The sequence below is a fragment of the Amia ocellicauda genome, chromosome 14 (genome assembly GCF_036373705.1).
Source record: "Amia ocellicauda isolate fAmiCal2 chromosome 14, fAmiCal2.hap1, whole genome shotgun sequence".
NCBI lineage: Eukaryota > Metazoa > Chordata > Actinopteri > Amiiformes > Amiidae > Amia > Amia ocellicauda.
In genome coordinates this window covers 23,685,761-23,707,882 of record NC_089863.1, presented here as the reverse complement: position 1 = coordinate 23,707,882, position 22,122 = coordinate 23,685,761, and the positions used below count along the sequence as shown (strand labels likewise).

The 22,122-nt window shown below is 49.0% G+C and overlaps 1 protein-coding gene across 1 annotated transcript in view; it reads right to left on the bottom strand.

The window, feature by feature from the left end:
- The window catches only part of LOC136767354 (stereocilin-like), a 65,055-nt gene extending 45,582 nt beyond the window's left edge, over positions 1–19,473 (bottom strand). Inside the window, exon 1 of the mRNA XM_066721123.1 lies at positions 17,956–19,473. Within this exon, the coding sequence (XP_066577220.1) occupies positions 17,956–19,473 (1,518 nt within the window). The remainder of the gene's footprint in view (positions 1–17,955) is intronic.
- Positions 19,474–22,122: the final 2,649 nt, after the last annotated feature.

The window sequence follows — 22,122 nt, the reverse complement described above, 5'->3', positions numbered from 1 at the left end:
GTGTGTATGTGTGTGTGTGTGTACAGTGCCCTGTGTGTGTATGTGTGTGTGTGTACAGTGCCCTGTGTATGTGTGTGTGTACAGTGCCCTGTGTGTGAGTATGTGTGTGTGTGTACAGTGCCCTGTGTGAGTATGTGTGTGTGTGTACAGTGCCCTGTGTGAGTATGTGTGTGTGTACAGTGCCCTGTGTGTGTATGTGTGTGTGTGTGTACAGTGCCCTGTGTGAGTATGTGTGTGTGTGTACAGTGCCCTGTGTGAGTATGTGTGTGTGTGAGTACAGTGCCCTGTGTGAGTATGTGTGTGTGTGTACAGTGCCCTGTGTGAGTATGTGTGTGTGTACAGTGCCCTGTGTGTGTATGTGTGTGTGTGTGTACAGTGCCCAGTGTGAGTATGTGTGTGTGTGTACAGTGCCCTGTGTGTGTATGTGTGTGTGTGTGTACAGTGCCCTGTGTGTGTGTGTGTACAGTGCCCTGTGTGTGTGTGTGTGTGTGTGTGTGTGTGTGTACAGTGCCCTGTGTGTGTGTGTGTGTGTGTGTACAGTGCCCTGTGTGTGTATGTGTGTACAGTGCCCTGTGTGTATGTGTGTGTGTGTGTGTACAGTGCCCTGTGTGTGTATGTGTGTACAGTGCCCTGTGTGAGAATGTGTGTGTGTGTGTGTGTGTGTGTGTGTGTGTGTGTACAGTGCCCTGTGTGAGTATGTGTGTGTGTGTACAGTGCCCAGTGTGTGTATGTGTGTACAGTGCCCTGTGTGAGTATGTGTGTGTGTATGTACAGTGTCCTGTGTGTGTGTGTGTATGTGTGTGTGTACAGTGCCCTGTGTGTATGTGTGTGTGTGTACAGTGCCCTGTGTGTATGTGTGTGTGTGTACAGTGCCCTGTGTGAGTATGTGTGTGTGTGTGTACAGTGCCCTGTGTGTGTAGGTGTGTGTGTGTGTGTACAGTGCCCTGTGTGTATGTGTGTGTGTACAGTGCCCTGTGTGTATGTGTGTGTGTGTACAGTGCCCTGTGTGAGTATGTGTGTGTGTGTGTACAGTGCCCTGTGTGAGTATGTGTGTGTGTATGTACAGTGCCCTGTGTGTGTGTGTGTATGTGTGTGTGTACAGTGCCCTGTGTGTATGTGTGTGTGTGTACAGTGCCCTGTGTGTATGTGTGTGTGTGTACAGTGCCCTGTGTGAGTATGTGTGTGTGTGTGTACAGTGCCCTGTGTGCGTATCTGTGTGTGTGTGTACAGTGCCCTGTGTGTATGTGTGTGTGTACAGTGCCCTGTGTGAGTATGTGTGTGTGTGTGTACAGTGCCCTATGTGTATGTGTGTGTGTGTACAGTGCCCTGTGTGAGTATATGTGTGTGTGTGTGTACAGTGCCCTGTGTGTATGTGTGTGTGTACAGTGCCCTGTGTGAGTATGTGTGTGTGTGTACAGTGCCCTGTGTGAGTATGTGTGTGTGTGTACAGTGCCCTGTGTGTGTATGTGTGTACAGTGCCCTGTGTGAGTATGTGTGTGTGTGTACAGTGCCCTGTGTGTGTGTGTGTACAGTGCCCTGTGTGAGTATGTGTGTGTGTGTGTACAGTGCCCTGTGTGAGTATGTGTGTGTGTGTACAGTGCCCTGTGTGTATGTGTGTGTGTGTACAGTGCCCTGTTTGAGTATGTGTGTGTGTGTGTACAGTGCCCTGTGTGTGTGTGTGTATGTGTGTGTGTACAGTGCCCTGTGTGTGTATGTGTGTGTGTGTGTACAGTGCCCTGTGTGAGTATGTATGTGTGTGTGTACAGTGCCCTGTGTGTGTGTATGTGTGTGTGTGTGTACAGTGCCCTGTATTTGTGTGTGTATGTGTGTGTACAGTGCCCTGTGTGAGTATGTATGTGTGTGTGTACAGTGCCCTGTGTGTGAGTATGTATGTGTGTGTGTACAGTGCCCTGTGTGTGTGTATGTGTGTGTGTGTACAGTGCCCTGTATGTGTGTGTGTATGTGTGTGTGTACAGTGCCCTGTGTGAGTATGTATGTGTGTGTGTACAGTGCCCTGTGTGTGTATGTGTGTGTGTGTGTACAGTGCCCTGTGTGAGTATGTATGTGTGTGTGTACAGTGCCCTGTGTGAGTATGTGTGTGTGTGTGTACAGTGCCCTGTGTGTGTGTGTGTATGTGTGTGTGTACAGTGCCCTGTGTGTGTATGTGTGTGTGTGTACAGTGCCCTGTGTGAGTATGTATGTGTGTGTGTACAGTGCCCTGTGTGTGTGTATGTGTGTGTGTGTGTACAGTGCCCTGTATGTGTGTGTGTATGTGTGTGTGTACAGTGCCCTGTGTGAGTATGTATGTGTGTGTGTACAGTGCCCTGTGTGTGTATGTGTGTGTGTGTGTACAGTGCCCTGTGTGAGTATGTATGTGTGTGTGTACAGTGCCCTGTGTGTGTATGTGTGTGTGTGTGTACAGTGCCCTGTGTGTGTGTATGTGTGTGTGTGTGTACAGTGCCCTGTGTGAGTATGTGTGTGTGTGTACAGTGCCCTGTGTATGTGTGTGTGTACAGTGCCCTGTGTGTGTATGTGTGTGTGTGTGTACAGTGCCCTGTGTGAGTATGTGTGTGTGTGTACAGTGCCCTGTGTGAGTATGTGTGTGTGTGTGTACAGTGCCCTGTGTGAGTATGTGTGTGTGTGTACAGTGCCCTGTGTGTGTGTGTGTGTACAGTGCCCTGTGTGAGTATGTGTGTGTGTACAGTGCCCTGTGTGAGTATGTGTGTGTGTGTGTGTACAGTGCCCTGTGTGTGTATGTGTGTATGTGTGTACAGTGCCCTGTGTGAGTATGTGTGTGTGTGTACAGTGCCCTGTGTGTGTGTGTGTGTGTGTGTGTACAGTGCCCTGTGTGAGTATGTGTGTGTGTGTACAGTGCCCTGTGTGTGTATGTGTGTGTGTGTACAGTGCCCTGTGTGAGTATGTGTGTGTGTACAGTGCCCTGTGTGAGTATGTGTGTGTGTGTGTACAGTGCCCTGTGTGTGTGTGTGTGTGTGTGTACAGTGCCCTGTGTGTATGTGTGTGTGTGTACAGTGCCCTGTGTGAGTGTGTATGTGTGTGTGTACAGTGCCCTGTGTGAGTATGTGTGTGTGTGTGTACAGTGCCCTGTGTGTGTGTATGTGTGTGTGTGTGTACAGTGCCCTGTGTGTGTGTGTGTACAGTGCCCTGTATGTGTGTGTGTATGTGTGTGTGTACAGTGCCCTGTGTGAGTATGTATGTGTGTGTGTACAGTGCCCTGTGTGTGTATGTGTGTGTGTGTGTACAGTGCCCTGTGTGAGTATGTATGTGTGTGTGTACAGTGCCCTGTGTGTGTATGTGTGTGTGTGTGTACAGTGCCCTGTGTGTGTGTATGTGTGTGTGTGTGTACAGTGCCCTGTGTGAGTATGTGTGTGTGTGTACAGTGCCCTGTGTATGTGTGTGTGTACAGTGCCCTGTGTGTGTATGTGTGTGTGTGTGTACAGTGCCCTGTGTGAGTATGTGTGTGTGTGTACAGTGCCCTGTGTGAGTATGTGTGTGTGTGTGTACAGTGCCCTGTGTGAGTATGTGTGTGTGTGTACAGTGCCCTGTGTGTGTGTGTGTGTACAGTGCCCTGTGTGAGTATGTGTGTGTGTACAGTGCCCTGTGTGAGTATGTGTGTGTGTGTGTGTACAGTGCCCTGTGTGTGTGTGTGTGTGTGTGTGTACAGTGCCCTGTGTGAGTATGTGTGTGTGTGTACAGTGCCCTGTGTGTGTATGTGTGTGTGTGTACAGTGCCCTGTGTGAGTATGTGTGTGTGTACAGTGCCCTGTGTGAGTATGTGTGTGTGTGTGTACAGTGCCCTGTGTGTGTGTGTGTGTGTGTGTACAGTGCCCTGTGTGTATGTGTGTGTGTGTACAGTGCCCTGTGTGAGTGTGTATGTGTGTGTGTACAGTGCCCTGTGTGAGTATGTGTGTGTGTGTGTACAGTGCCCTGTGTGTGTGTATGTGTGTGTGTGTGTACAGTGCCCTGTGTGTGTGTGTGTACAGTGCCCTGTGTGAGTATGTGTGTGTGTGTGTACAGTGCCCTGTGTGTATGTGTGTGTGTACAGTGCCCTGTGTGTATGTGTGTGTGTGTACAGTGCCCTGTGTGAGTATGTGTGTGTGTGTGTACAGTGCCCTGTGTGTGTGTGTGTATGTGTGTGTGTACAGTGCCCTGTGTGTGTATGTGTGTACAGTGCCCTGTGTGAGTATGTGTGTGTGTGTGTACAGTGCCCTGTGTGTGTGTGTGTACAGTGCCCTGTGTGTGTATGTGTGTGTGTGTACAGTGCCCTGTGTGTGTATGTGTGTGTGTGTACAGTGCCCTGTGTATGTGTGTGTGTACAGTGCCCTGTGTGAGTATGTGTGTGTGTGTGTACAGTGCCCTGTGTGAGTATGTGTGTGTGTGTACAGTGCCCTGTGTATGTGTGTGTGTACAGTGCCCTGTGTGAGTATGTGTGTTTGTGTACAGTGCCCTGTGTGTGTATGTGTGTGTGTGTGTACAGTGCCCTGTGTGTGTATGTGTGTGTGTGTGTGTACAGTGCCCAGTGTGAGTATGTGTGTGTGTGTACAGTGCCCTGTGTGTGTATGTGTGTGTGTGTGTACAGTGCCCTGTGTGTGTGTGTGTACAGTGCCCTGTGTGTGTGTGTGTGTGTGTGTACAGTGCCCTGTGTGTGTATGTGTGTACAGTGCCCTGTGTGTATGTGTGTGTGTGTGTGTACAGTGCCCTGTGTGTGTATGTGTGTACAGTGCCCTGTGTGAGAATGTGTGTGTGTGTGTGTGTGTGTGTGTGTGTACAGTGCCCTGTGTGAGTATGTGTGTGTGTGTACAGTGCCCAGTGTGTGTATGTGTGTACAGTGCCCTGTGTGAGTATGTGTGTGTGTATGTACAGTGTCCTGTGTGTGTGTGTGTATGTGTGTGTGTACAGTGCCCTGTGTGTATGTGTGTGTGTGTACAGTGCCCTGTGTGTATGTGTGTGTGTGTACAGTGCCCTGTGTGAGTATGTGTGTGTGTGTGTACAGTGCCCTGTGTGTGTATGTGTGTGTGTGTGTGTACAGTGCCCTGTGTGTATGTGTGTGTGTACAGTGCCCTGTGTGTATGTGTGTGTGTGTACAGTGCCCTGTGTGAGTATGTGTGTGTGTGTGTACAGTGCCCTGTGTGAGTATGTGTGTGTGTATGTACAGTGCCCTGTGTGTGTGTGTGTATGTGTGTGTGTACAGTGCCCTGTGTGTATGTGTGTGTGTGTACAGTGCCCTGTGTGTATGTGTGTGTGTGTACAGTGCCCTGTGTGAGTATGTGTGTGTGTGTGTACAGTGCCCTGTGTGCGTATCTGTGTGTGTGTGTACAGTGCCCTGTGTGTATGTGTGTGTGTACAGTGCCCTGTGTGAGTATGTGTGTGTGTGTGTACAGTGCCCTATGTGTATGTGTGTGTGTGTACAGTGCCCTGTGTGAGTATATGTGTGTGTGTGTGTACAGTGCCCTGTGTGTATGTGTGTGTGTACAGTGCCCTGTGTGAGTATGTGTGTGTGTGTACAGTGCCCTGTGTGAGTATGTGTGTGTGTGTACAGTGCCCTGTGTGTGTATGTGTGTACAGTGCCCTGTGTGAGTATGTGTGTGTGTGTACAGTGCCCTGTGTGTGTGTGTGTACAGTGCCCTGTGTGAGTATGTGTGTGTGTGTGTACAGTGCCCTGTGTGAGTATGTGTGTGTGTGTACAGTGCCCTGTGTGTATGTGTGTGTGTGTACAGTGCCCTGTGTGAGTATGTGTGTGTGTGTGTACAGTGCCCTGTGTGTGTGTGTGTATGTGTGTGTGTACAGTGCCCTGTGTGTGTATGTGTGTGTGTGTGTACAGTGCCCTGTGTGAGTATGTATGTGTGTGTGTACAGTGCCCTGTGTGTGTGTATGTGTGTGTGTGTGTACAGTGCCCTGTATTTGTGTGTGTATGTGTGTGTACAGTGCCCTGTGTGAGTATGTATGTGTGTGTGTACAGTGCCCTGTGTGTGAGTATGTATGTGTGTGTGTACAGTGCCCTGTGTGTGTGTATGTGTGTGTGTGTGTACAGTGCCCTGTATGTGTGTGTGTATGTGTGTGTGTACAGTGCCCTGTGTGAGTATGTATGTGTGTGTGTACAGTGCCCTGTGTGTGTATGTGTGTGTGTGTGTACAGTGCCCTGTGTGAGTATGTATGTGTGTGTGTACAGTGCCCTGTGTGAGTATGTGTGTGTGTGTGTACAGTGCCCTGTGTGTGTGTGTGTGTATGTGTGTGTGTACAGTGCCCTGTGTGTGTATGTGTGTGTGTGTACAGTGCCCTGTGTGAGTATGTATGTGTGTGTGTACAGTGCCCTGTGTGTGTGTATGTGTGTGTGTGTGTACAGTGCCCTGTATGTGTGTGTGTATGTGTGTGTGTACAGTGCCCTGTGTGAGTATGTATGTGTGTGTGTACAGTGCCCTGTGTGTGTATGTGTGTGTGTGTGTACAGTGCCCTGTGTGAGTATGTATGTGTGTGTGTACAGTGCCCTGTGTGTGTATGTGTGTGTGTGTGTACAGTGCCCTGTGTGTGTGTATGTGTGTGTGTGTGTACAGTGCCCTGTGTGAGTATGTGTGTGTGTGTACAGTGCCCTGTGTATGTGTGTGTGTACAGTGCCCTGTGTGTGTATGTGTGTGTGTGTGTACAGTGCCCTGTGTGAGTATGTGTGTGTGTGTACAGTGCCTTGTGTGAGTATGTGTGTGTGTGTGTACAGTGCCCTGTGTGAGTATGTGTGTGTGTGTACAGTGCCCTGTGTGTGTGTGTGTGTACAGTGCCCTGTGTGAGTATGTGTGTGTGTACAGTGCCCTGTGTGAGTATGTGTGTGTGTGTGTGTACAGTGCCCTGTGTGTGTATGTGTGTGTGTGTGTACAGTGCCCTGTGTGAGTATGTGTGTGTGTGTACAGTGCCCTGTGTGTGTGTGTGTGTGTGTGTGTACAGTGCCCTGTGTGAGTATGTGTGTGTGTGTACAGTGCCCTGTGTGTGTATGTGTGTGTGTGTACAGTGCCCTGTGTGAGTATGTGTGTGTGTACAGTGCCCTGTGTGAGTATGTGTGTGTGTGTGTACAGTGCCCTGTGTGTGTGTGTGTGTGTGTGTGTACAGTGCCCTGTGTGTATGTGTGTGTGTGTACAGTGCCCTGTGTGAGTGTGTATGTGTGTGTGTACAGTGCCGTGTGTGAGTATGTGTGTGTGTGTGTACAGTGCCCTGTGTGTGTGTATGTGTGTGTGTGTGTACAGTGCCCTGTGTGTGTGTGTGTACAGTGCCCTGTGTGAGTATGTGTGTGTGTGTGTACAGTGCCCTGTGTGTATGTGTGTGTGTACAGTGCCCTGTGTGTATGTGTGTGTGTGTACAGTGCCCTGTGTGAGTATGTGTGTGTGTGTGTACAGTGCCCTGTGTGTGTGTGTGTACAGTGCCCTGTGTGTGTATGTGTGTGTGTGTACAGTGCCCTGTGTGTGTATGTGTGTGTGTGTACAGTGCCCTGTGTATGTGTGTGTGTACAGTGCCCTGTGTGAGTATGTGTGTGTGTGTGTACAGTGCCCTGTGTGAGTATGTGTGTGTGTGTACAGTGCCCTGTGTGTGTATGTGTGTGTGTGAGTACAGTGCCCTGTGTGAGTATGTGTGTGTGTGTACAGTGCCCTGTGTGAGTATGTGTGTGTGTACAGTGCCCTGTGTGTGTATGTGTGTGTGTGTGTACAGTGCCCTGTGTGGGTATGTGTGTGTGTACAGTGCCCTGTGTGTGTATGTGTGTGTGTGTGTACAGTGCCCTGTGTGTGTATGTGTGTGTGTGTGTACAGTGCCCTGTGTGAGTATGTGTGTATGTGTACAGTGCCCTGTGTGTGTATGTGTGTGTGTGTGTACAGTGCCCTGTGTGAGTATGTGTGTGTGTGTACAGTGCCCTGTGTATGTGTGTGTGTACAGTGCCCTGTGTGTGTATGTGTGTGTGTGTGTACAGTGCCCTGTGTGTGTGTGTGTACAGTGCCCTGTGTGAGTATGTGTGTGTGGGTGTACAGTGCCCTGTGTGAGTATGTGTGTGTGTCTACAGTGCCCTGTGTGTGTATGTGTGTGTGTGTGTACAGTGCCCTGTGTGAGTATGTGTGTGTGTGTACAGTGCCCTGTGTGTGTATGTGTGTGTGTGTGTACAGTGCCCTGTGTGTGTGTGTGTACAGTGCCCTGTGTGTGTGTGTGTGTGTGTGTACAGTGCCCTGTGTGTGTATGTGTGTACAGTGCCCTGTGTGTATGTGTGTGTGTGTGTGTACAGTGCCCTGTGTGTGTATGTGTGTACAGTGCCCTGTGTGAGAATGTGTGTGTGTGTGTGTGTGTGTGTGTGTGTACAGTGCCCTGTGTGAGTATGTGTGTGTGTGTACAGTGCCCAGTGTGTGTATGTGTGTACAGTGCCCTGTGTGAGTATGTGTGTGTGTATGTACAGTGTCCTGTGTGTGTGTGTGTATGTGTGTGTGTACAGTGCCCTGTGTGTATGTGTGTGTGTGTACAGTGCCCTGTGTGTATGTGTGTGTGTGTACAGTGCCCTGTGTGAGTATGTGTGTGTGTGTGTACAGTGCCCTGTGTGTGTATGTGTGTGTGTGTGTGTACAGTGCCCTGTGTGTATGTGTGTGTGTACAGTGCCCTGTGTGTATGTGTGTGTGTGTACAGTGCCCTGTGTGAGTATGTGTGTGTGTGTGTACAGTGCCCTGTGTGAGTATGTGTGTGTGTATGTACAGTGCCCTGTGTGTGTGTGTGTATGTGTGTGTGTACAGTGCCCTGTGTGTATGTGTGTGTGTGTACAGTGCCCTGTGTGTATGTGTGTGTGTGTACAGTGCCCTGTGTGAGTATGTGTGTGTGTGTGTACAGTGCCCTGTGTGCGTATCTGTGTGTGTGTGTACAGTGCCCTGTGTGTATGTGTGTGTGTACAGTGCCCTGTGTGAGTATGTGTGTGTGTGTGTACAGTGCCCTATGTGTATGTGTGTGTGTGTACAGTGCCCTGTGTGAGTATATGTGTGTGTGTGTGTACAGTGCCCTGTGTGTATGTGTGTGTGTACAGTGCCCTGTGTGAGTATGTGTGTGTGTGTACAGTGCCCTGTGTGAGTATGTGTGTGTGTGTACAGTGCCCTGTGTGTGTATGTGTGTACAGTGCCCTGTGTGAGTATGTGTGTGTGTGTACAGTGCCCTGTGTGTGTGTGTGTACAGTGCCCTGTGTGAGTATGTGTGTGTGTGTGTACAGTGCCCTGTGTGAGTATGTGTGTGTGTGTACAGTGCCCTGTGTGTATGTGTGTGTGTGTACAGTGCCCTGTGTGAGTATGTGTGTGTGTGTGTACAGTGCCCTGTGTGTGTGTGTGTATGTGTGTGTGTACAGTGCCCTGTGTGTGTATGTGTGTGTGTGTGTACAGTGCCCTGTGTGAGTATGTATGTGTGTGTGTACAGTGCCCTGTGTGTGTGTATGTGTGTGTGTGTGTACAGTGCCCTGTATTTGTGTGTGTATGTGTGTGTACAGTGCCCTGTGTGAGTATGTATGTGTGTGTGTACAGTGCCCTGTGTGTGAGTATGTATGTGTGTGTGTACAGTGCCCTGTGTGTGTGTATGTGTGTGTGTGTGTACAGTGCCCTGTATGTGTGTGTGTATGTGTGTGTGTACAGTGCCCTGTGTGAGTATGTATGTGTGTGTGTACAGTGCCCTGTGTGTGTATGTGTGTGTGTGTGTACAGTGCCCTGTGTGAGTATGTATGTGTGTGTGTACAGTGCCCTGTGTGAGTATGTGTGTGTGTGTGTACAGTGCCCTGTGTGTGTGTGTGTGTATGTGTGTGTGTACAGTGCCCTGTGTGTGTATGTGTGTGTGTGTACAGTGCCCTGTGTGAGTATGTATGTGTGTGTGTACAGTGCCCTGTGTGTGTGTATGTGTGTGTGTGTGTACAGTGCCCTGTATGTGTGTGTGTATGTGTGTGTGTACAGTGCCCTGTGTGAGTATGTATGTGTGTGTGTACAGTGCCCTGTGTGTGTATGTGTGTGTGTGTGTACAGTGCCCTGTGTGAGTATGTATGTGTGTGTGTACAGTGCCCTGTGTGTGTATGTGTGTGTGTGTGTACAGTGCCCTGTGTGTGTGTATGTGTGTGTGTGTGTACAGTGCCCTGTGTGAGTATGTGTGTGTGTGTACAGTGCCCTGTGTATGTGTGTGTGTACAGTGCCCTGTGTGTGTATGTGTGTGTGTGTGTACAGTGCCCTGTGTGAGTATGTGTGTGTGTGTACAGTGCCTTGTGTGAGTATGTGTGTGTGTGTGTACAGTGCCCTGTGTGAGTATGTGTGTGTGTGTACAGTGCCCTGTGTGTGTGTGTGTGTACAGTGCCCTGTGTGAGTATGTGTGTGTGTACAGTGCCCTGTGTGAGTATGTGTGTGTGTGTGTGTACAGTGCCCTGTGTGTGTATGTGTGTGTGTGTGTACAGTGCCCTGTGTGAGTATGTGTGTGTGTGTACAGTGCCCTGTGTGTGTGTGTGTGTGTGTGTGTACAGTGCCCTGTGTGAGTATGTGTGTGTGTGTACAGTGCCCTGTGTGTGTATGTGTGTGTGTGTACAGTGCCCTGTGTGAGTATGTGTGTGTGTACAGTGCCCTGTGTGAGTATGTGTGTGTGTGTGTACAGTGCCCTGTGTGTGTGTGTGTGTGTGTGTGTACAGTGCCCTGTGTGTATGTGTGTGTGTGTACAGTGCCCTGTGTGAGTGTGTATGTGTGTGTGTACAGTGCCGTGTGTGAGTATGTGTGTGTGTGTGTACAGTGCCCTGTGTGTGTGTATGTGTGTGTGTGTGTACAGTGCCCTGTGTGTGTGTGTGTACAGTGCCCTGTGTGAGTATGTGTGTGTGTGTGTACAGTGCCCTGTGTGTATGTGTGTGTGTACAGTGCCCTGTGTGTATGTGTGTGTGTGTACAGTGCCCTGTGTGAGTATGTGTGTGTGTGTGTACAGTGCCCTGTGTGTGTGTGTGTACAGTGCCCTGTGTGTGTATGTGTGTGTGTGTACAGTGCCCTGTGTGTGTATGTGTGTGTGTGTACAGTGCCCTGTGTATGTGTGTGTGTACAGTGCCCTGTGTGAGTATGTGTGTGTGTGTGTACAGTGCCCTGTGTGAGTATGTGTGTGTGTGTACAGTGCCCTGTGTGTGTATGTGTGTGTGTGAGTACAGTGCCCTGTGTGAGTATGTGTGTGTGTGTACAGTGCCCTGTGTGAGTATGTGTGTGTGTACAGTGCCCTGTGTGTGTATGTGTGTGTGTGTGTACAGTGCCCTGTGTGGGTATGTGTGTGTGTACAGTGCCCTGTGTGTGTATGTGTGTGTGTGTGTACAGTGCCCTGTGTGTGTATGTGTGTGTGTGTGTACAGTGCCCTGTGTGAGTATGTGTGTATGTGTACAGTGCCCTGTGTGTGTATGTGTGTGTGTGTGTACAGTGCCCTGTGTGAGTATGTGTGTGTGTGTACAGTGCCCTGTGTATGTGTGTGTGTACAGTGCCCTGTGTGTGTATGTGTGTGTGTGTGTACAGTGCCCTGTGTGTGTGTGTGTACAGTGCCCTGTGTGAGTATGTGTGTGTGGGTGTACAGTGCCCTGTGTGAGTATGTGTGTGTGTCTACAGTGCCCTGTGTGTGTATGTGTGTGTGTGTGTACAGTGCCCTGTGTGAGTATGTGTGTGTGTGTACAGTGCCCTGTGTGTGTATGTGTGTGTGTGTGTACAGTGCCCTGTGTGTGTGTGTGTACAGTGTCCTGTGTGAGTATGTGTGTGTGTGTGTACAGTGCCCTGTGTGTGTGTGTGTGTGTGTACAGTGCCCTGTGTGAGTATGTGTGTGTGTGTACAGTGCCCTGTGTGTGTATGTGTGTACAGTGCCCTGTGTGAGTGTGTGTGTGTGTGTGTGTGTGTGTGTGTGTGTGTGTACAGTGCCCTGTGTGAGTATGTGTGTGTGTGTACAGTGCCCTGTGTGTGTATGTGTGTACAGTGCCCTGTGTGAGTATGTGTGTGTGTATGTACAGTGCCCTGTGTGTGTGTGTGTATGTGTGTGTGTACAGTGCCCTGTGTGTGTGTATGTGTGTACAGTGCCCTGTGTGAGTATGTGTGTGTGTGTGTACAGTGCCCTGTGTGTATGTGTGTGTGTGTACAGTGCCCTGTGTGAGTATGTGTGTGTGTGTGTACAGTGCCCTGTGTGAGTATGTGTGTGTGTGTACAGTGCCCTGTGTGAGTATGTGTGTGTGTGTGTACAGTGCCCTGTGTGTGTGTGTGTACAGTGTCCTGTGTGAGTATGTGTGTGTGTGTGTACAGTGCCCTGTGTGTGTGTGTGTGTGTGTACAGTGCCCTGTGTGAGTATGTGTGTGTGTGTGTACAGTGCCCTGTGTGAGTATGTGTGTGTGTGTACAGTGCCCTGTGTGAGTATGTGTGTGTGTGTGTACAGTGCCCTGTGTGTGTGTGTGTATGTGTGTGTGTGTGTGTACAGTGCCCTGTGTGTGTGTGTGTACAGTGCCCTGTATGTGTGTGTGTATGTGTGTGTGTACAGTGCCCTGTGTGAGTATGTATGTGTGTGTGTACAGTGCCCTGTGTGTGTATGTGTGTGTGTGTGTACAGTGCCCTGTGTGAGTATGTATGTGTGTGTGTACAGTGCCCTGTGTGTGTATGTGTGTGTGTGTGTACAGTGCCCTGTGTGTGTGTATGTGTGTGTGTGTGTACAGTGCCCTGTGTGAGTATGTGTGTGTGTGTACAGTGCCCTGTGTATGTGTGTGTGTACAGTGCCCTGTGTGTGTATGTGTGTGTGTGTGTACAGTGCCCTGTGTGAGTATGTGTGTGTGTGTACAGTGCCCTGTGTGAGTATGTGTGTGTGTGTGTACAGTGCCCTGTGTGAGTATGTGTGTGTGTGTACAGTGCCCTGTGTGTGTATGTGTGTGTGTGTACAGTGCCCTGTGTGAGTATGTGTGTGTGTACAGTGCCCTGTGTGAGTATGTGTGTGTGTGTGTACAGTGCCCTGTGTGTGTGTGTGTGTGTGTGTACAGTGCCCTGTGTGTATGTGTGTGTGTGTACAGTGCCCTGTGTGAGTGTGTATGTGTGTGTGTACAGTGCCCTGTGTGAGTATGTGTGTGTGTGTGTACAGTGCCCTGTGTGTGTGTATGTGTGTGTGTGTGTACAGTGCCCTGTGTGTGTGTGTGTACAGTGCCCTGTGTGAGTATGTGTGTGTGTGTGTACAGTGCCCTGTGTGTATGTGTGTGTGTACAGTGCCCTGTGTGTATGTGTGTGTGTGTACAGTGCCCTGTGTGAGTATGTGTGTGTGTGTGTACAGTGCCCTGTGTGTGTGTGTGTATGTGTGTGTGTACAGTGCCCTGTGTGTGTATGTGTGTACAGTGCCCTGTGTGAGTATGTGTGTGTGTGTGTACAGTGCCCTGTGTGTGTGTGTGTACAGTGCCCTGTGTGTGTATGTGTGTGTGTGTACAGTGCCCTGTGTGTGTATGTGTGTGTGTGTACAGTGCCCTGTGTATGTGTGTGTGTACAGTGCCCTGTGTGAGTATGTGTGTGTGTGTGTACAGTGCCCTGTGTGAGTATGTGTGTGTGTGTACAGTGCCCTGTGTATGTGTGTGTGTACAGTGCCCTGTGTGAGTATGTGTGTTTGTGTACAGTGCCCTGTGTGTGTATGTGTGTGTGTGTGTACAGTGCCCTGTGTGTGTATGTGTGTGTGTGTGTGTACAGTGCCCAGTGTGAGTATGTGTGTGTGTGTACAGTGCCCTGTGTGTGTATGTGTGTGTGTGTGTACAGTGCCCTGTGTGTGTGTGTGTACAGTGCCCTGTGTGTGTGTGTGTGTGTGTGTACAGTGCCCTGTGTGTGTATGTGTGTACAGTGCCCTGTGTGTATGTGTGTGTGTGTGTGTACAGTGCCCTGTGTGTGTATGTGTGTACAGTGCCCTGTGTGAGAATGTGTGTGTGTGTGTGTGTGTGTGTGTGTGTACAGTGCCCTGTGTGAGTATGTGTGTGTGTGTACAGTGCCCAGTGTGTGTATGTGTGTACAGTGCCCTGTGTGAGTATGTGTGTGTGTATGTACAGTGTCCTGTGTGTGTGTGTGTATGTGTGTGTGTACAGTGCCCTGTGTGTATGTGTGTGTGTGTACAGTGCCCTGTGTGTATGTGTGTGTGTGTACAGTGCCCTGTGTGAGTATGTGTGTGTGTGTGTACAGTGCCCTGTGTGTGTATGTGTGTGTGTGTGTGTACAGTGCCCTGTGTGTATGTGTGTGTGTACAGTGCCCTGTGTGTATGTGTGTGTGTGTACAGTGCCCTGTGTGAGTATGTGTGTGTGTGTGTACAGTGCCCTGTGTGAGTATGTGTGTGTGTATGTACAGTGCCCTGTGTGTGTGTGTGTATGTGTGTGTGTACAGTGCCCTGTGTGTATGTGTGTGTGTGTACAGTGCCCTGTGTGTATGTGTGTGTGTGTACAGTGCCCTGTGTGAGTATGTGTGTGTGTGTGTACAGTGCCCTGTGTGCGTATCTGTGTGTGTGTGTACAGTGCCCTGTGTGTATGTGTGTGTGTACAGTGCCCTGTGTGAGTATGTGTGTGTGTGTGTACAGTGCCCTATGTGTATGTGTGTGTGTGTACAGTGCCCTGTGTGAGTATATGTGTGTGTGTGTGTACAGTGCCCTGTGTGTATGTGTGTGTGTACAGTGCCCTGTGTGAGTATGTGTGTGTGTGTACAGTGCCCTGTGTGAGTATGTGTGTGTGTGTACAGTGCCCTGTGTGTGTATGTGTGTACAGTGCCCTGTGTGAGTATGTGTGTGTGTGTACAGTGCCCTGTGTGTGTGTGTGTACAGTGCCCTGTGTGAGTATGTGTGTGTGTGTGTACAGTGCCCTGTGTGAGTATGTGTGTGTGTGTACAGTGCCCTGTGTGTATGTGTGTGTGTGTACAGTGCCCTGTGTGAGAATGTGTGTGTGTGTGTACAGTGCCCTGTGTGTGTGTGTGTATGTGTGTGTGTACAGTGCCCTGTGTGTGTATGTGTGTGTGTGTGTACAGTGCCCTGTGTGAGTATGTATGTGTGTGTGTACAGTGCCCTGTGTGTGTGTATGTGTGTGTGTGTGTACAGTGCCCTGTATTTGTGTGTGTATGTGTGTGTACAGTGCCCTGTGTGAGTATGTATGTGTGTGTGTACAGTGCCCTGTGTGTGAGTATGTATGTGTGTGTGTACAGTGCCCTGTGTGTGTGTATGTGTGTGTGTGTGTACAGTGCCCTGTATGTGTGTGTGTATGTGTGTGTGTACAGTGCCCTGTGTGAGTATGTATGTGTGTGTGTACAGTGCCCTGTGTGTGTATGTGTGTGTGTGTGTACAGTGCCCTGTGTGAGTATGTATGTGTGTGTGTACAGTGCCCTGTGTGAGTATGTGTGTGTGTGTGTACAGTGCCCTGTGTGTGTGTGTGTGTATGTGTGTGTGTACAGTGCCCTGTGTGTGTATGTGTGTGTGTGTACAGTGCCCTGTGTGAGTATGTATGTGTGTGTGTACAGTGCCCTGTGTGTGTGTATGTGTGTGTGTGTGTACAGTGCCCTGTATGTGTGTGTGTATGTGTGTGTGTACAGTGCCCTGTGTGAGTATGTATGTGTGTGTGTACAGTGCCCTGTGTGTGTATGTGTGTGTGTGTGTACAGTGCCCTGTGTGAGTATGTATGTGTGTGTGTACAGTGCCCTGTGTGTGTATGTGTGTGTGTGTGTACAGTGCCCTGTGTGTGTGTATGTGTGTGTGTGTGTACAGTGCCCTGTGTGAGTATGTGTGTGTGTGTACAGTGCCCTGTGTATGTGTGTGTGTACAGTGCCCTGTGTGTGTATGTGTGTGTGTGTGTACAGTGCCCTGTGTGAGTATGTGTGTGTGTGTACAGTGCCTTGTGTGAGTATGTGTGTGTGTGTGTACAGTGCCCTGTGTGAGTATGTGTGTGTGTGTACAGTGCCCTGTGTGTGTGTGTGTGTACAGTGCCCTGTGTGAGTATGTGTGTGTGTACAGTGCCCTGTGTGAGTATGTGTGTGTGTGTGTGTACAGTGCCCTGTGTGTGTATGTGTGTGTGTGTGTACAGTGCCCTGTGTGAGTATGTGTGTGTGTGTACAGTGCCCTGTGTGTGTGTGTGTGTGTGTGTGTACAGTGCCCTGTGTGAGTATGTGTGTGTGTGTACAGTGCCCTGTGTGTGTATGTGTGTGTGTGTACAGTGCCCTGTGTGAGTATGTGTGTGTGTACAGTGCCCTGTGTGAGTATGTGTGTGTGTGTGTACAGTGCCCTGTGTGTGTGTGTGTGTGTGTGTGTACAGTGCCCTGTGTGTATGTGTGTGTGTGTACAGTGCCCTGTGTGAGTGTGTATGTGTGTGTGTACAGTGCCGTGTGTGAGTATGTGTGTGTGTGTGTACAGTGCCCTGTGTGTGTGTATGTGTGTGTGTGTGTACAGTGCCCTGTGTGTGTGTGTGTACAGTGCCCTGTGTGAGTATGTGTGTGTGTGTGTACAGTGCCCTGTGTGTATGTGTGTGTGTACAGTGCCCTGTGTGTATGTGTGTGTGTGTACAGTGCCCTGTGTGAGTATGTGTGTGTGTGTGTACAGTGCCCTGTGTGTGTGTGTGTACAGTGCCCTGTGTGTGTATGTGTGTGTGTGTACAGTGCCCTGTGTGTGTATGTGTGTGTGTGTACAGTGCCCTGTGTATGTGTGTGTGTACAGTGCCCTGTGTGAGTATGTGTGTGTGTGTGTACAGTGCCCTGTGTGAGTATGTGTGTGTGTGTACAGTGCCCTGTGTGTGTATGTGTGTGTGTGAGTACAGTGCCCTGTGTGAGTATGTGTGTGTGTGTACAGTGCCCTGTGTGAGTATGTGTGTGTGTACAGTGCCCTGTGTGTGTATGTGTGTGTGTGTGTACAGTGCCCTGTGTGGGTATGTGTGTGTGTACAGTGCCCTGTGTGTGTATGTGTGTGTGTGTGTACAGTGCCCTGTGTGTGTATGTGTGTGTGTGTGTACAGTGCCCTGTGTGAGTATGTGTGTATGTGTACAGTGCCCTGTGTGTGTATGTGTGTGTGTGTGTACAGTGCCCTGTGTGAGTATGTGTGTGTGTGTACAGTGCCCTGTGTATGTGTGTGTGTACAGTGCCCTGTGTGTGTATGTGTGTGTGTGTGTACAGTGCCCTGTGTGTGTGTGTGTACAGTGCCCTGTGTGAGTATGTGTGTGTGGGTGTACAGTGCCCTGTGTGAGTATGTGTGTGTGTCTACAGTGCCCTGTGTGTGTATGTGTGTGTGTGTGTACAGTGCCCTGTGTGAGTATGTGTGTGTGTGTACAGTGCCCTGTGTGTGTATGTGTGTGTGTGTGTACAGTGCCCTGTGTGTGTGTGTGTACAGTGTCCTGTGTGAGTATGTGTGTGTGTGTGTACAGTGCCCTGTGTGTGTGTGTGTGTGTGTACAGTGCCCTGTGTGAGTATGTGTGTGTGTGTACAGTGCCCTGTGTGTGTATGTGTGTACAGTGCCCTGTGTGAGTGTGTGTGTGTGTGTGTGTGTGTGTGTGTGTGTGTGTACAGTGCCCTGTGTGAGTATGTGTGTGTGTGTACAGTGCCCTGTGTGTGTATGTGTGTACAGTGCCCTGTGTGAGTATGTGTGTGTGTATGTACAGTGCCCTGTGTGTGTGTGTGTATGTGTGTGTGTACAGTGCCCTGTGTGTGTGTATGTGTGTACAGTGCCCTGTGTGAGTATGTGTGTGTGTGTGTACAGTGCCCTGTGTGTATGTGTGTGTGTGTACAGTGCCCTGTGTGAGTATGTGTGTGTGTGTGTACAGTGCCCTGTGTGAGTATGTGTGTGTGTGTACAGTGCCCTGTGTGAGTATGTGTGTGTGTGTGTACAGTGCCCTGTGTGTGTGTGTGTATGTGTGTGTGTGTGTGTACAGTGCCCTGTGTGTGTGTGTGTGTGTGTGTGTGTGTGTGTGTACAGTGCCCTGTGTGAGTCTGTGTAAGTTAATTACCAGTCTGTGTGCAGTTCCCTTGAAGCCCTGGGGCACTGGGGGTATCCCGGTCATGTTCCCAATTAGATCCATGCTCATCTGCCCCAGCATTCCCCTGCTCTCCAGCATTCTCAAGATCTGCTCCGGCAACACTGCCTGGGACATTCCCGCGATGGCCTCCTGGATCCTTCCTTCTGACATTACTGCCCATATATCCGGCAAAATCTGCGCGATTTCCCAGATTACCTTCAGGATGGTTTGGGGAATCACGTCCCCTGCAGACAGAGTCTGGTTGACTGCCTGTGTAATTCCCTGGATCAGCTCCTGGATTGTCTCCACTGTCATCGGCCCTGACGTTCTCATCTTGTCCAGAGTTTCCAAGACTGCTTTTGGCACTGTTCCCATGGGAAGAGCCTCAAGAAATCCCTGGATCATTCCGAAGGTCATATTCTGTATTGCATCTGCTGACATTCTCTGTGACCAGTCCTTTGGCAAACTCTGGGCCAGTCTCTGGAGTATCTTCAGCACGGTCTGGTGCATCATTCCGGCCATTTCTCCCTTCGGCATACTCTGATTGACAGCCTGCACAATTCCCTGCATCAGCATCTGAATTTTCTCCTCTGTCATCGGCTCCGACACTCCCATCTTGTCCACAGTTTCCAGTATTGTCATCGGGACCACCCCCTTGGGAAGCTCCTCAAGAATTCCCTGCATCAATCTGAAGACGGCCTCCTGGATACTCCCATTTGACATTCCCGCCCACACTTCCATCAAGTTCTGGGCGTTTTTTGAGATTATCTTCAGGATGGTTTGGGGAATCAAGTCCCCTGCAGACAGAGTCTGATTGACTGCCTCCGTGATTCCCTGGATCAGTTCCTGGATTATCTCCACTGTTATCGGCTCCGACATTACCATCTTGTCTATAAATTCCAATATTGTCATCGGGACCACTCCCTCAGGAAGCTCTTCCAGAATTCCCTGGATCAATCTGAAGATGGCCTCCTGGAAACTCCCATTCGTCATTCCCGCACACACTTCCGGCAAATTCTGGGCGATTTTTGACATTATCTTCAGGATGGTTTGGGGAATCACGTCATTGGCGGACAGAGTCTGGTTGACTTCCTGCATAATTTCCTGGATCAGCTCCTGCATTTTCACCACATTCATTAGCTCCGATGTTCCCATCTTGTCCAGAGTTTCGAAGAGTGTTTTTGGCACTGTTCCCTCAGGAAGCTGCTTAAGAATTCCCTGGACCATTTTGATGATGGTCTCAGAGGTTTGCCATTGCATCGTTCCCCCATCCATTTGCGGCGGGAGATTGTAGGAGACGTTGGCCATAATTTCCAGGACCATTTCTTGGTTCAGTTGAGTCCCCGCCGGCATTCCCAGTACTGCGGCTTTGACCGCCTCCAGGATCTTCTCCTTGGGCACGGCATCCTGTATTCCCTGTGGCAGCTTTCCCAGAATTCCCTGGACCATCTTCATTATCATCTCCTCCTGCAACGCCTCCAGGGCATGCCCCGGGGTTGGTCCAAGCATCATTCCTGTAGAGAACAGGAGCGGAAGAGAGGACGATGATGCAGGGACATGGGCAGGGAGACAGGCAGGGAGAGACAGAGAGACAGGCAGACATACGGAAGGGCAGGCAGTGAGACAGACACAGAGACACTGAGACAGGGAGACAGGAATAAAGGCAGAGCGACAGACAGTCAGTCAGACACACATGAGGACACAGACACACATGAAGCAATGTAGGCATCTCTGAGTGTCAGTGTTTAAACATGCCTGCAGACTGTTGTATGACCAGGAGGGCCAGAATCACCCTGAGGCCCCACACTGACATGACTGCGGCTACAATACTCCCTCTCTCTCTCCCTCTCTCTCTTTCTGTAGAAGGATGAACCTGTAAAACATAAGACAATAGGATATTATTTTAAATGCTTATTTCTTAATTTATTAGTATATTTCACTGTAATATTGCACTTTGTTTTGCTCTTATATTTTGTAAGTCGCCCTGGACGAGTCCCGTGAATAACCTGAAATGGTACAAAGGTAAGTGGTAAACTGCCAGAGGTTAAAAGAAAGTTGAGGTTACCAAAAACTGAAAAATAATGTACATTTCAGAGTTATATACTGTGTTACTACACCCTCTTAAGCATTATTTGTCAATGTTACGCGCAGCTCCTGTGCATAGAAGTCACACTGTATTCCTACAATGCACACATCGTTTGAAAGCTTATTCTCTTGGCTGCCAGCGCATTTCATTCTCAAACATCCGATTTACAGTTTCCGTGTCGCCCGCTGTCATTCAGAGCCCGGGGGGTAAATGCACAGTCTGCTCCGGGGGGGTCTCATTCAGACGGTCACAGATCACTCACTTTTGACCGGATATGTTTGCAAATAGGCTTGCTTTGTTCAGAACAACCTAGCGATTAATCCAGTATATATTATTTAATGTTCTATAAAACACAGAGGAGTTCAGATCCAATGATGTAAAATCATTGTGTATTAGTTCACTCTGAACAGAGTTTTCCATCTGGACATTCTGAGCTCTCTACGGGAGTGTGTTGCTTCTACCAAAACGTGGATGCTCTTGTTTTGATCAGTAGACTGTCTGGTTCCAGAATATGTCATAATTGTCGATATTGTCTGAGATTTTGTATTCCTACTCAGAACAAGTATCCCCTCACCCCCCCATTTCAGAATGCAGAGGGGGGGCATAAATGTGGGGGGGTGTATAAAAAACAAATTCTTCACATCAGACTGCTTGATGCATGTCTCAGCTTTCATGGGATCCAAACACTTGTCAAACAACACAACAGTGAATAGTGCACATGGGATTAAAGAGAAGCACACGGATTTGGTGCCTTTTTAAGGTACCAGAGGGGTTTGTCAGCTTAAGGGGTTACACTTTATTAATCAAAATTATTCCACAATTTATTTTTTATCTGCAATTGCTTATTTGTTCTATGCTTTCATTTCAGAGTACATTGAGACATAAAACTGCATAGATTTCAATAATAACTGGAAAAACTGAGGTGTTCTAAAACTTCTGACCGGTAGTGTATATTAATAAATTGCAATATAAATGTCACAATTTATAATAATAATAATAATAATTTAAATCTCAGCTGCTGAATGTTCAGCTGCATCAGGTCTTGCGTTTTCATCAACCACATAATGCAGTGTTTGTGCATTCTCCATTTTATGCTTTTATGCTTTATGCCCTACAGCACAATAACCCAACAATGAGCTGATTGGTTATTCTTCTCCGTTCTTTTTATGAAATCCCTGAACTGACGCATCCCGCTGTCACCGTGGCGCTTGTCGCTCCGGGTGACTGGTCCCAGAGATGCCCCTCCTCTCTGATCCAGGGTTACCAGTTGCCTAGGATACCCCCCGACTTTACGTACACCCACAGGGCTGAGGATGCCCTGTAGACTGCCTTTGAGGTACAGAGAGAGAAAAACACATTGCCACACTCACACACACACACACACACACACACACACGTACTTGCATACACATACTGCCACACATACACACACTGGCATACCCACAAATTCACACACACACACACACACACTAACTCCCACACATTGGCTAAACTCAAACACTGGTGTATAAAAAACACTACACAAACACGCACATTAGCACACACACAGTCACACACTCATACACACACTGCTATACACACACACACAGTCACACACTCATACACACACTGGTATACACACACACACACACACATTAATACACACACTGATATACACACACACAGTCACACACTCATACACACACTGGTACACACACACACACACACACAGTCACATACTAATACACACACAGTCACACACACACATGCACACACACAAACTGGGATACACACACACAGTCACACACTCACTCATACACTGGGATACACACACACACACGCACGCACACACGCATACACTTACACTCACGAATAGAATAGCACAGCCACTGTAGGGAGGACAACAGCTGTTTGCTCTATACGGCCCAGGCTGTATGAACTTGGATATATTAATGTATTAGTCAAAATTAATAATAATAAAAAATAAATAAACAATAATAATAATAATAATAATAATATTTAAAGTACAATATAAAATCCTGGAGTTACCGAACAGACTTACCCTGGTGTGTCGCAGTGCAGTGCAGTGTGCG